Source organism: Leucopleurus acutus, assembly GCF_964270905.1.
Source record: "Leucopleurus acutus genome assembly, chromosome: 12".
Classification (NCBI taxonomy): Eukaryota; Metazoa; Chordata; class Mammalia; order Artiodactyla; family Delphinidae; genus Leucopleurus; species Leucopleurus acutus.
Genome location: NC_139154.1, coordinates 15,418,778 through 15,433,219, shown reverse-complemented (window position 1 = coordinate 15,433,219; position 14,442 = coordinate 15,418,778). Strand labels below are relative to the sequence as shown.

Genomic DNA, 14,442 nt, shown 5'->3' with positions numbered 1-14,442 from the left:
GGAAAAGGCCTCAGCTTGTCTTGTCTGAGGGAAGTCATTTTCTCCAGGGGTAACAGCAAGTGCAAAGACCCTGAGGCAGGAACATGCTTGGTGTGTTCAGGGGAAACCATGGAAACCAGCGTGGTGGGGACAATGCGAGCAAGGCAGGGATGAGTAAGCAGTAAAACCAGACGTAAGAGAAGCTGGGTCACATGGTGTCTTGCAGGCCTTTGGCTTTTACTGAGTAGGATGGGAAGGCACTAGAGGGTTCTGAGCAGAGGAGTGACTTGATCTGACTTTATTGGACAGGATTACTTTGGTTGCTAGGGTGGACAGGAGAATGAAACAGGTAAGCCATGAAATGCAAGTCAAAAAATAAAAACTATAGAGGGCTTCCCTGGTGGCGCAGTGGTTGAGAGTCCGCCTGCCGATGCAGGGGACATGGGTTCGTGCCCCGGTCCAGGAAGATCCCACGTGCCGCGGAGCGGCTGGGCCTATGAGCCATGGCCGCTGAGCCTGCGCGTCCGGAGCCTGTGCTCCACAACAGGAGAGGCCACAACAGTGAGAGGCCTGCGTACCGCAAAAATAAATAAATAATAAAAACTATAAATGACCAATGAGAATTTTAAAAAGCCATTCCCATTTACTTATACAGAAATAACATAATAGTTCTGAGTTGGCAAAGGTTCACCCCACTCAAATAATCAATGTGGTGAAATGGGCACCTTTAAATGATGCTGGTGAAAATGTTGATTGCACAACCCTTTTTGAACATTACTTGACCTAGTAATCCCTCTTTTAGGGTTCAGTTCTTGGGAAATGACGAGAGATGTACAGATTTACATATAAAAGAATGTTTGCAAATTACTCATAAGAAAAAAACTGGTTCAACAATGTTCAGTTATTAGCCATTAATCATGATAAAACCACATGGTAGCCTATAAAATGAAGGGGGTTTTTTGAAGAATTTTTAATGATATAGGAAATTTTCATTGATATCATGTTTATCTATAAAGCAAAAGCAAAACGTTTAGAGTGGCTGTCTCTGAGTAGCAGTATTTTCCTCTTAGTTCCTCCATTTTCCAAATTCTCCTCAGTAAGCATGTATACTTCCATAATAAAAAAAAAAAAGATTTTTTTAAATGGATTTGCTGGTATGAAACTAAAATGTATAGACAAGTACAGCTGAGTTACCTGGAGAAAGGTAAGTGTGTTCTACAGTGATTTCTTCAGAGTGACCCAGGCAAGGTTGTCCTGGGAGTGATCTCCAGAGGCAAAAGGAAATCACCAATACTGAAGACGCTACCCTGATTTTGTAAATAACCTATTAAGGGCCTGGAAGAAAGTTTCTAGGGAGGGAGATGAGGAATGCAGCTTTATATCATTAGCAGACTAGATACTTAGGCTAAAGCACTTTAAATCTCCATCAAATCAAACCTTCCTCCTCACAGACGAAGCAATTGTATGTGAAAACACAGTCTGGGCTTCAGAAAAGAACATTAAGCCATGAGTCAGAAGATACAATGAAGGCCCAGTTTTGAGCAAATCTCTAGTCGGTGATTTCTTCGTGATTCAGTTTCTTCATCAATAAAATCAAGACTACTACTACTAATCCGAGCATAATTTATAGCCATTTTACAAAGATGAAATGAGAAATAGTAGCCAAAGTGCTTTACCATATTATGAAAATGCAATAATTCTAATTACTAGTAAAATGTTATTAAATAGTAATGATATTTGACTTAAAATGTATAGACACAATAAGCCTTAACATATTCCATTTTGTTGAATGAAGTATGCCCATTAGTAAACTGATATGTTATATGCTCTGAATGCTGCACAACCAATTATGCAAACAGCACTGGTGGATTTGTTTTTTGGTTTGCTTGCTCTCTTCTTTCTTTCTTTCTTTTTTATTACATTTTTTAATTTTTTTTAATAATTATTTTTTATTTTAATAACTTTATTTTATTTTCCTCTTTCTTTCTTTCTTTTTTTTCTCCCTTTCATTCTGAGCCATGTGGATGACAGGCTCTTGGTGCTCCAGCCAGGCATCAGGGTTGTGCCTCTGAGGTGCGAGAGCCAAGTTCAGGACATTGGCCCACAAGAGACCTCCCAGCTCCACGTAATATCAAACGGCGAAAATCTTCCAGACATCCCATCTCAACGCCAAGACCCAGCTCCACTCAACAACCAGCAAGCTACAGTGCTGGACACCCTATGCCAAACAACTCGCAAGACAGGAACACAACCCCACCCATTAGCAGAGAGGCTGCCTAAATCACAATAAGGTCACAGACACCCCTAAACACACCACCAGACATGGACCTGCCCACCAGAAAGACAAGACCCAGCCTCATCCACCAGAACACAGGCACAACTCCCCTCCACCAGGAAGCCTACACAACCCACTGAACCAACCTTAGCCACTGGGGGCAGACACCAAAAACAACAGGAACTACGAACCTGCAGCCTGTGAAAAGGAGACCCCAAACACAGTAAGTTAACCAAAATGAGAAGACAGAGAAACACACAGCAGATGAAGGAGCAAGGTAAAAACCCACCAGATGTAACAAATGAAGAGGAAATAGGCAGTCTACCTGAAAAAGAATTCAGAATAATGATAGTAAAGATGATCCAAAATCTTGGAAAGAGAATGGAGAAAATACAAGAAATGTTTTACAAGGAGCTAGGAGAACTAAAGAGCAAACAAACAGTGATGAACAACACAATAAATGAAATTAAAAATTCTCTAGAGGGGATCAACAGCAGAATAACTGAGGCAGAAGAATGGATAAGTGACCTGGAAGATAAAATAGTGTAAATAACTACAGCAGAGCAAATAAAGAAAAGAAAAAGAATTGAGGACAGGCTCAGAGACCTCTGGGAGAACATTAAATGTACCAACATTCAAATTATAGGGGTCCCAGAAGAAGAAAAGAAAAAGAAAGGGACTGAGAAAATATTTGAAGAGATTACAGTAGAAAACTTCCCTAATATGGGAAAGGAAATAATCAATCAAGCCCAGGAAGCACAGAGAGTCCCATACAGGATAAATCCAAGGAGAAACACGCCAAGACACATATTAATCAAACTATCAAAAATTAAATACAAAGGAAAAATATTAAAAGCAGCAAGGGAAAAATAACATACAAGGGAATGCCCATAAGGTTAACACTTGATCTTTCAGCAGAAACTCTGCAAGCCAGAAAGGAGTGGCAGGACATATTTAGTGATGAAGGGGAAAAACCTACAACCAAGATTACGCTACCCAGCAAGGATCTCATTCAGATTCGATAGAGAAATTAAAACCTTTACAGACAAGCAAAAGCTAAGAGAATTCAGCACCACCAAACCAGCTTTACAACAAATGCTAAAGGAACTTCTCTAGGCAGGAAACACAAGAGAAGGAAAAGACCTGCAATAACAAACGCAAAACAATTAAGAAAATGGTAATGGGAACATAGCTATCGATAATTACCTTAAATGTAAATGGATTAAATGCTCCAACCAAAAGACACAGACCGGCTGAATGTATACACAAACAAGACCCATACATATGCTGTCTACAAGAGACCCACTTCAGACCTAGGGACACGTACAGACTGAAAGTGAGGGGATGGAAAAAGATATTCCATTCAAATGGAAATCAAAAGAAAGCTGGAGTAGCAATTTTCATATCAGACAAAATAGACTTTAAAACAAAGATTTACAAGAGACAAAGAAGGACACTAATAATGATCAAGGAATCAATCCAAGAAGATACAACTGTAAATATTTATGCACCCAACATAGGAGCACCTCAATATATAAGGCAAATGCTAACAGCCATAAAAGGGGAAATGACAGTAACACAAACATAGTAGGGGACTTTAATACCCCACTTTCACCAATGGATAGATCATCCAAAATGAAAATAAATAAGAAAACACAAACTTTAAATGATACATAAAACAAGATGGACTTAATTGATATTTATAGGACATTCCATCCAAAAACAAAAGAACACACTTCCTTCTCAAGTGCTCATGGAACACTCTCCAGGACAGATCATATCTTGGATCACAAATCAAGCCCTGGTAACTTCAAGAAAATTAAAATCGTATCAAGTATCTTTTCCGACCACAATGCTATGAGACTAGATATCAATTACAGGAAAAAAATCTGTAAAAAATACAAACACATGGAGGCTAAACAATGCACTACTTAATAACCAAGAGATCACTGAGGAAATCAAAGAGGAAATTTAAAAATACCTAGATGTAAATGACAATGAACACACGATGACCCAAAACCTATGAGATGCAGCAAAAGCAGTTGTAAGAGGGAGGTTTACAGCAATACAATCCTACCTTAAGAAACAAGAAACATCTCAAATAAACAACCTAACCTTACACCTAAAGCAATCAGAGAAAGAAGAACAAAATAACCCCAAAGTTAGCAGAAGGAAAGAAATCATAAAGATCAGATCAGAAATAAATCAAATAAAATAAAGGAAACGATAGCAAAGATGAATAAAACTAAAAGCTGTTTCTATGAGAAGATAAACAAAATTGATAAACCATTAGCCAGACTCATCAAGAAAAAAAGGGAGAAGACTCAAATCAATAGAATTAGAAATGAAAAAGAAGAAGTAACAACTGACACTGCAGAAATACAAAGGATCATGAGAGATTACTACAAGCAACTATATGCCAATAAAATGGACACCCTGGAAGAAATATACAAATTCTTAGAAATGCACAACCTTTCGAGACTGAACCAGGAAGAAATAGAAAATATGAACAGACCAATCACAAGCACTGAAATTGAAACTGTGATTAAAAATCTTCCAACAAACAAAAGCCCAGGACCAGATGGCTTCACAGGCGAATTCTATCAAACATTTAGAGAAGAGCTAACACCTATCCTTCTCAAACTCTTCCAAAATATAGCAGCGGGAGGAACACTCCCAAACTCATTCTACGAGGCCACCGTCACACTGATACCAAAACCAGACAAAGGGGGCTTCCCTGGTGGCGCAGTGGTTGAGAGTCTGCCTGCCGATTCAGGGGACATGGGTTCATGCCCCGGTCCTGGAAGATCCCACACGCCATGGAGCAGCTGGGCCCATAAGCCATGGCTGCAGAGCCTGCGCATACGGAGCCTGTGCTCCGCAATGGGAGAGGCCACAGCAGTGAGAGGCCTGTGTCCCACAAGAAAAAAAAAAAAAAACAAAGATGTCACAAAGAAAGAAAACTACAGGCCAATATCACTGATGAACATAGATGCAAAAACTCTCAACAAGATACTAGCAAACAGAATCCAACAGCACATTAAGAGGATCATACACCATGATCAAGTGGGGTTTATCCCAGGAATGCAAGGATTCTTCAATATACGCAAATCAATCAATGTGATACACCATATTAACAAATTGAAGGAGAAAAACCATATGATCATCTCAACAGATGCAGAGAAAGCTTTAGACAAAATGCAACACCCATTTATGACAAAATCCCTCCAGAAAGGAGGCATAGAGGGAACTTATCTCAACATAATAAAGGCCATATTTGACAAACCCACAGCCAACATCATTCTCAATGGTGAAAAACTGAAACCATTTCCACTAAGATCAGGAACAAGACAAGGCTGCCCACCTTCACCACTATTATTCAACATAGTTTTGGAAGTTTTAGACATGGCAAGCAGAGAAGGAAAAGAAATAAAAGGATTCCAAATTGGAAAAGAAGAAGTAAAACTGTCACTGTTTGCAGATGACATGATACTCTACATAGAGAATCCTAAAGATGCTACCAGAAAACTACTAAAGATGCTACCAGAAAACTACTAGAGCTAATCAATGAATTTGGTAAAGTATCAGGATACCAAATAAATGCACAGAAATCTCTTGCATTCCTATACACTAATGATGAAAAATCTGAAAGTGAAATTAAGAAAACACTCCCCTTTACCACTGCAACACAAAGAATAAAATATCAAGAAATAAACCTACCTAAGGAGACAAAAGACCTGTATGCAGAAAATTATAAGACACTGATGAAAGAAATTAAAGATGATACAAATAGATGGAGAGATATAAGATATATACCATGTTCTTGGATTAGATCAATATTGTGAAAATGACTATACTACCCAAAGCAATCTACAGATTCAGTGCAATCCCTATCAAACTACCAATGGCATTTTTCACAGAACTAGAACCAAAAATCTCACAATTTGTATGGAAATACAAAAGACCCCGAATAGCCAAAGGAATCCTGAGAAAGAAAAACAGAGCTGGAGGAATCAGGCTTCCTGACTTCAGACTATACTACAATGCTACAGTAATCAAGACAGTATGGTACTGGCACAAAAACATAAATATAGATCAATGGAACAGGACAGAAAGCCCAGAGATAAACCCACACACATGTGGTCACCTTATCTTTGATAAAGGAGGCAAGAATATACAGTGGAGACAAGACAGCCTCTTCAATAAGTGGTGCTGGGAAAACTGGACAGCTACATGGAAAAGAATGAAATTAGAACACTCCCTAACACCATACACAAAAATAAACTCAAAATGGATTAAAGACCTAAATGTAAGGCCAGACACTATCAAACTCTTAGAGGAAAACATAAGCAGAACACTCCATGACATAAATCACAGCAAAATCCTTTTTGACCCACCTCCTAGAGAAATGGAAATAAAAACAAAAATAAACAAATGGGACCTAATGAAACTTCAAAGCTTTTGCACAGCAAAGGAAACCATAAACAAGACGAAAAGACAACCCTCAGAATAGGAGAAAATATTTGCTAGTGAAGAAACTGACAGAGGATTGCTCTCCAAAATTTACAAGTAGCTCATGCAGCTCAATATCAAAAAAACAAACAACCCAATCCCAAAATGGGCAGAAGACCTAAACAGACATTTCTCCAAAGAAGATATACAGATTGCCAACAAACACATGAAAGAATGCTCAACATCATTAATCATTAAAGAAATGCAAATCAAAACTACAATGAGATATCATCTCACACTGGTCAGAATGGCCATCACCAAAAAATCTACAAACAATAAATGCTGGAGAGGGTGTGGAGAAAAGGGAACCCTCTTGCACTGTTGGTGGCAATGTAAATTGATACAGCCATTATGGAGAACAGTATGGAGGTTCCTTAAAAAACTGAAAATAGAACTACCATACGACCCAGCAATCCCACTACTGGGCATATACCCTGAGAAAACCATAATTCAACAAGAGTCACGTACCACAATGTTCATTGCAGCTCTGTTTACAATAGCCAGGACATGGAAGCAACCTAAGTGTCCATCAACAGATGAATGTATAAAGAAGATGTGGCACATATATACAATGGAATATTACCCAGCCATAAAAAGAAACGAAATTGAGTTATTTGTAGTGAAGTGGATGGACCTCGAGTCTGTCATACAGAGTGAAGTAAGTCAGAAAGAGAAAGACAAATACCGTATGCTAACACATATATATGGAATCTAAAAAAAGAAAATGGTCATGAAGAACATAGGGGCAAGACGGGAATAAAGACACAGACCTACTAGAGAATGGACTTGAGGATATGGGGAGGGGGAAGGGTAAGCTGGGACAAAGTGAAAGAGTGGCATGGACATATGTACACTACCAAACGTAAAACAGAATAGCTAGTGGGAAGCAGCCGCATAACACAGGGAGATTAGCTCGGTGCTTTGTGACCACCCAGAGGCGTGGGATAGGGAGGGTGGGAGGGAGGGAGACGCAAGAGGGAAGTGATATGGGGACATATGTATCACTGATTCACTTTGTTATAAAGCAGAAACTAACACACCACTGTAAATCAATTATACTCCAATGAAGATGTTAAAAAAAATTATGCAAACATTACATTGATAACAACAGAATATCTCAGGAGGAAAAACAATTATCTGTACTTACATTCCTTGTCCATGCTAAGCGGTCTGTGTTATAACCCATCATGTTCATGAGACAAGTCACAAATAAGTTCCACTCTGAGTGATAACTGGGTCCTCCTGGAGCACTGTGGACACTGTACCACTTGACAAGCATCTGAACAGCTACTTCTTTTGGCAGGATAAATTTAATTGCTTGCAAACAAGTTTGTACTATTAAAAGCAAAGATTAATTTTAGTATGCTTCCTATGCATGCATTTCTTTTCCCCTTTTACTAGGAACATTTTTTAATTACTACTATATAAAGGCCAAGTACTATGAAAAAAGGACTGCCATTAAAGAGCCAATGGGATGCAAATCTGACCTAGCCAATCAACTGACACTGAATTTAACAGGGCTTGCGAGAGGTCTCAGGGCAGCTTTGTGATCATTCATTTTGGATCAGAAATAGAGTAACCAAAGAGCTGAGATTACCTAAGACAGAGGTGATTGACATCCATGGCCCTGACAGTTATTAATAGCTCCCCATTTCACTCTCAAAAATGTCCTAGTTTGGACAATAAATTAAAGGCCATTCTAACAAAAACATACAATTTCTACATTAATAAATTCATATAAAATATTGCTTCAATACTTCAATAAATATGTAATAATCAATATATACCTCCTCAAATAGCAATGCTTACTTAGCATTAAAATATGTTCTGAATGATTGAACATTCTGGTTAACCAAAGCTTTATAACTTTTCATTATTTCTGACAGCATTGTTTCTAAAATGTTTTACATGCTCTCTGATCAATCAATACCATGTAAACTATAACTTTCTTAATGACTCAATATCATTAGTATGGCTATCACTTAAGAGTGCTACACTGTCATACAGCGACCCCCTCAGGGTGGTAAGGGCTACTGCTATAAAGAGGCCTGGGTCTGCTTTTAGTAGGAAATGGCCCCAAACTGCAATGCTTTCGTATCCTCCCATAATCTCTTTAGAGGATTCTTTTCTTCCCTGCCCACTGGCACTGTCACCAGGGCCCATCCTCAGCAGCATATGCTTTTTCTCATCAATTTGCTACATGTGTGCATACACAGCAAAGGTTGGAATCAAATGAAACCAATGTTAGAAAACCTAATAATCAAGTTTGTCATGACTGAATCCAAATTAAGTGTAAACCAGATACTGCCTGAGGGGCTGAGGAAAGCTTTATAAGTAAAGTACAAAAACTTACGTGCATGAACTATGTGACTTCTATTTGCTCGAGAGAGAGTAAGATTTTTTTTTTTTAATTAACCTGTTATTTGTTTTTATGTACTTTGGTTAGGCTTATACTTCTTGAGATCACTGGCTAAATACCTTTCAGAAAAGCAAGGCATCTCCATACGAACTCAGAATATCATTTACTACACCAGTGAAAGATACTTCCTAAAACGCACGTCATTCTAGCCCACTTAGCAAATTGCAGAATTCACACAATCTGCCAACGCTCTGCTCTGGCAGTTAGACTTTGAAACTAACAGATGTCCTGAATTTTCTTATATCATACAAGCATTCTTTTCTTAATTTACATTTGTTGGCAAATCTTTTCAATTCCAGTTTTCTTTACTATTCTATGTTCAGAAATATTTTTCACCTAGTACTTTCCAAATTGCATTTCAATAATAATTCAAGCAGACTCCAATTTTATCAAAATACTCCTGAGTGTATTTTTACTATAATGTTAAGTTTTATTCAGTTAAAGGCAATTATGTTAATTTTCAATGTATCTAACAATTGAGAGATATATTTTTGGATTAAAAACCATCAATATGCCAAAAACTATTTTAGTTGCTTGGGCTTCCTTGTTTTTGAGATTTTCTTGCAAGAGGCGTGTCCATACACTGTAATCTCACTGCATGGCTTCTTTTTCATAAGAAATCTCACAGAAGCAGAACTAGCACACACTTCACGGGTTCCCCCAGCCTTAGAGCACACATGGAGCGGGCAGCGCAAAGTGCCCCGCAGCTCTTTTTTATAGCTTCTCAGCAGAGTAAAAAACTCCATCTCATGGCTTCAAAAACAGCAAAAATTTTTTAAACCCCAATTATTCATGTAAATCAGCAATTACTCCAAATCTTTTAAATCAAACTAAGAACACACAAAAGTGAGGTTTGATTCTTAATCATACCTAATTCAGAGGTGGCAATTTCAGGAATAGTGATCCTAACCATGGAGCCATTACTCAGTTCCTAGGGAAAAGAATGGAAACAAATAAGAGCGAGTAAATAGAATCTGTGCACTCTAAGTCTCTGAATGTCTTAAAAATAGCTGATGCTTCACAAGATTGTCTGTCAAACAAAAATGCAATAAAATAAATGAAAAACAAGCAATATTTTTCAAACAGAATTGAATACTTCAAAGTTTTAGAAACAATAAATGTACTTATTTGTAAAACATTTACAAAAATTCTTCTTTAACAAAGTGTCTAATTTTCATATAGACACTTGAGTCACCATCACCAAAAGTAAGAGGCTCACTTTTAATAGAAAGACAAAAACTATGCCCATATAAAATTCAACTGATTGAACAGCTTTGTTTTCAATAAATTTTTTAAGAATACATGAACTTCAGAAAAGTTGGCCAGAACTACTTTAAAGTAAAATAGGGCAAAAAAATGACGCATTACAAGAGATTTTAAAAATCACAAGAAACATTTGTTTCCATTTATCACAAAATTCTGCGTCTGACAAACTTTAAATAACAGCCACAATTCTTGGAAAGTTGCCTAACCTTTTAAAAATAAATATGCATACTTACTAGCGTTACCCTGTTATGGACAGGGTCTCTTATGGAATGAATGTAAGTTCCAAGCTGTTGGAAAGTACAATCCTCATTATAGAGAGAATCATGAAGCTTTGAAGAATCCCTTAGTTCTGGAACTGGGGACAATAGAACAGCCTGTAAAAAGTCATAAATACAACACATGTGAAGCATGTTTTGAGAAATTAAGGTTAAAGAAACTATATATCTTTTTTGCATATGGTCTAGCAATTGTACATAATGATTTAAAACCATTCTGCTCTAATCATGACTAAGTACCTTGTAGCAGACCAAGGTCCTCACCAAAGCAACTAGAAAAAGTCGATAAAAATAGCACATCTGATGCACAGCACTACAAAGCTGTGGAGACTACCTGGACTTGAGGGACCAAGATCAGGAGAGAAAGAAAGGAATCGGAAGGAGGTGGCCCCAGAGTCTTACAGCACTTGGGATCTAATTGGTCTATCTGCAATCCCAAGATAAACCTATCTAAAACACAAATCCTAACATTCTTAACTCCATGCTCAAAAACCTATAATGCCCTGGAGACTGCATTCGGAATAAAAACCTTTTCATCCTTTCTTTTTCAAGAGCATGTTAGGAAGACAGTGTAAATCCTAGCTCTACCATTTATTAGCTGTATGTCGTTAGACCAGTAACCTCCTTGTACCTCTCTATGTGCCCATTTGTAAAACAAGGATTAATGTTTTCCTAATAAAGCTGTTTTAAGGGATTAAATGAGTTAATACATATATAACACTCAGAACAGTGCCTAGTACACAGATAACACTAGAAAACAGGTTATTATTATCCCACCCCCTGCCCTACCTCACCCAAGGGACTACGTGTACTTTTATAAGCGTTCATTCATTCCACAGACTTCTTGAGTCTTCACTTGTATGCTGGGAGATGGAGATACAACTATGTGTTAAAATGTTCTGCACTGTCCTGCCTCCATGCCCACACCCATGCAATTCCGCATACCCCAAAGGCCCCTTCCATCTACAGACATCCTACTTACCCTCCAGGTCCAAACCAAGGTAGACACGTCTCTAGAAGAGGAGCCTTTGATTCCACCACATCATCCCATCAGAATGTATCTTCCTATCAGTGAATCTCCTATGGTACTTTCTGTTCCTCTTAAGTCTTAATAGTCTACCTATCTTAAATTATAATCTCTTAAAACAGACAGTACATCTGTTCCATCCAATTAAGATCCCAAGATGAAAAAGAATGCATCACTTTCCTCACTGCAGCACCTTCAAAAAGTACCTTACACATCAGAAGGGAAGTCAATGTATGTTTACTGAATCATTTGTGTTTGAAAATATACACATTCTACAAGCATTAGCCAAACTTCCAATTCTGTCATCATTAAAACAGAAAAAAGTTAACCATGGAAAGAACTAATATTTGACCAAACTTCTTTAAAACACTATTAATTTTTGACAACACCCACTCCCTGTCTTACCTCATCGAGGGATCCAAGCAGCTTACTCAGAGGGTTAGGAGTACTAACGCTGTCAAGTGGGGTGCTGGGCCGAGGCATCGTGTTCGACATTGTCAGGGAGGGAGCTGGCAGCCCAGGAATAAAAACCTTTCCCACCTTTAAGCAGTAAAAAAATGTGGAAAAAAATTAGCTTTAATTTTTTGTTGTTGTTGTTGTTGTTTTGGCCACACCACACAGCTTATAGGATCTTAGTTCCCCAACCAGGGATTGAACCCTGCAGTGGAGGCTCAGAGTCCTAACTACTGGACCACCAGGGAATTTCCTACTGTATCATGTTCTTAAATGAAACATTAGGCACGTAAGCATATATTTCTTTAAATATTTCAAAGTCTATGATCACCAAACACAACTAAAAAAGAGAATTAAAATTTTAATAATGTATCAAATTCTACCAACCAACTATGAGTATCTTGGCATAAATTCTTAATCTGATTCCTTCTTTTCATAACTAAGGACTTCTCTGGGGGCAGGAAACAGGGGGAATGTTAATATAGTCAAGACACTATACAAAATTCAAGTATACTATGCATTTTTCTACCTCATTGGTGGTAAAGGCAGCAGAGACACTAAGCTTTCAGAGACTATAAGCATCAGTCTTGTTAAGTATTTTCCTGGCAGAGAGAAAGACACCAATTACTTCTTGGGAGCCAAAAAATTTAGGCTGAAGCGATACTCAAGAAATTAAATCCAACCTAATTCAAACCGTGCTCTCTAGCTCACAATCTGTCTTCTGTCATAAACTTTCAAATACTTCTTCCTCAAAAAAAATTTACATTAACTCTTCATTGACCTTAAAAGAATGAGCCAGCAACCCATGCTACCCACTCCTTCCTTTTAGCTACCCACTCCTTCCTTTTAGCTACCCACAGGGTTCTCAAGAAAAACACAACAGAAATTCACACCCACACAGGCTGAAAACTCTTGATAAGACTAAAAGGAGATACTCAGAACTAAAGTGGAATTTTGACAATATATATATTTATGTCAATATACTACCCGAAAGCTAACAGAATTACAGAAGTTGCCCAAATAAAATCCTTAGGATTAAAAAACAAAAATGACAGGAGAACTAGTATATATAAAGTTTTTTAAAAGCCATCAGAGACCACCCCCCCTCCAGTTCATAAAAATATGCAATAAGCACATTCCCTGCTATTCCTCCCACGAATTACCACCACAACAAAATCTGCACGAAATGTATGATGCAACTAGCAGAAGACTCTAAAAGGTGAGGAAAGAAGACTGACTGGCTAGGGGCCTGAGAACCAGGAATGAACTATGCATTCCCTAGCTTTTGTTTTTGTTTCTCCAACTCCCTACGTAACCAGGCCTTGGGCTCTCGAGAGGCCTACAACTCAGAAATGTCCACAAGCACCCACCAAAAGAGAGCCCATGAAAACCTTGCTCTTTTGGCCAAAACTTGGTCAGGAAGAGAGACTAAGCAGGGCAGAAACACTTTCGCCCCACCTGCCCCACTTCAGGCAAACACACGGAAGAAGCCACAGCCCTCAGTGCCCGCCCCATCAGGAGCTGTGCTTGGAGACTACGGGCAGGGTCCTGTCATCCCACCTGCAAGGACTAGGTGGCGCCCTGCCCCAGCACAGAGGCAAGGCCTATCTTACAGCCCAGCCATGCAGTAACAAGGTGGCATCGCCTCCCCTCATCAGGCACTGCAGCTGCAGGCACTGCAGACAAAGCCCTGCTCTCGTTGCCACGAGGCAGCCCCTCTCCACTGCCCCACCGTGTGCAGCAACTGTCAAGGGGGAAGAGCTTGGCTTTCATCCTCCCTCTATAATAAAAAGCAGCCTACCTCTCCCCTCCCTCTTCCAGAGACTGTGGGTGGAACACTCTATTCCATCCCTACCCTGCAATAACAAAGCAGCAACCCCTCACTGTCCCAACTAGGGAGTGAGGGGAGGAATGGAGAGGGAGGAAATAGAGAAAAGGACTTTCTAAATACGTGTATGAAATCCTGGTGTGTTTTTTAGGATTAAAAAACAAAAATGACAGAAGAACTAGTATATATAAAGTTTTTGTGAAACTGACCAACAATGAGTGACCCATGTGTGAAACTGACCAACAATGACACAGTAAAAGATCTGAGAACTAAACACTGATGTATAACACCATTCGGTTCTCAAACTGGCCTCTAGGTAACGTGGAAATTGAGGCAGACCACAGTCTCATTACAGGAGCAGACAGGAAAAAAGACCCAATCAGTAAAGGAATAGCTAGAAAACTTTTA

General features: G+C 38.7%; 1 protein-coding gene across 1 annotated transcript in view; it reads right to left on the bottom strand.

Annotated features, from left to right (window-relative positions):
- The window catches only part of ANAPC1 (anaphase promoting complex subunit 1), a 102,579-nt gene that overhangs the window by 63,762 nt on the left and 24,375 nt on the right, over nucleotides 1–14,442 (bottom strand). The window contains exons 14-17 of the mRNA XM_082851585.1: nucleotides 12,159–12,293; nucleotides 10,685–10,825; nucleotides 10,056–10,116; nucleotides 7,914–8,101 (exon numbers count right to left, since the gene is read on the bottom strand). Coding sequence (XP_082707711.1) covers nucleotides 7,914–8,101; nucleotides 10,056–10,116; nucleotides 10,685–10,825; nucleotides 12,159–12,293 — 525 coding nt within the window. The remainder of the gene's footprint in view (nucleotides 1–7,913; nucleotides 8,102–10,055; nucleotides 10,117–10,684; nucleotides 10,826–12,158; nucleotides 12,294–14,442) is intronic.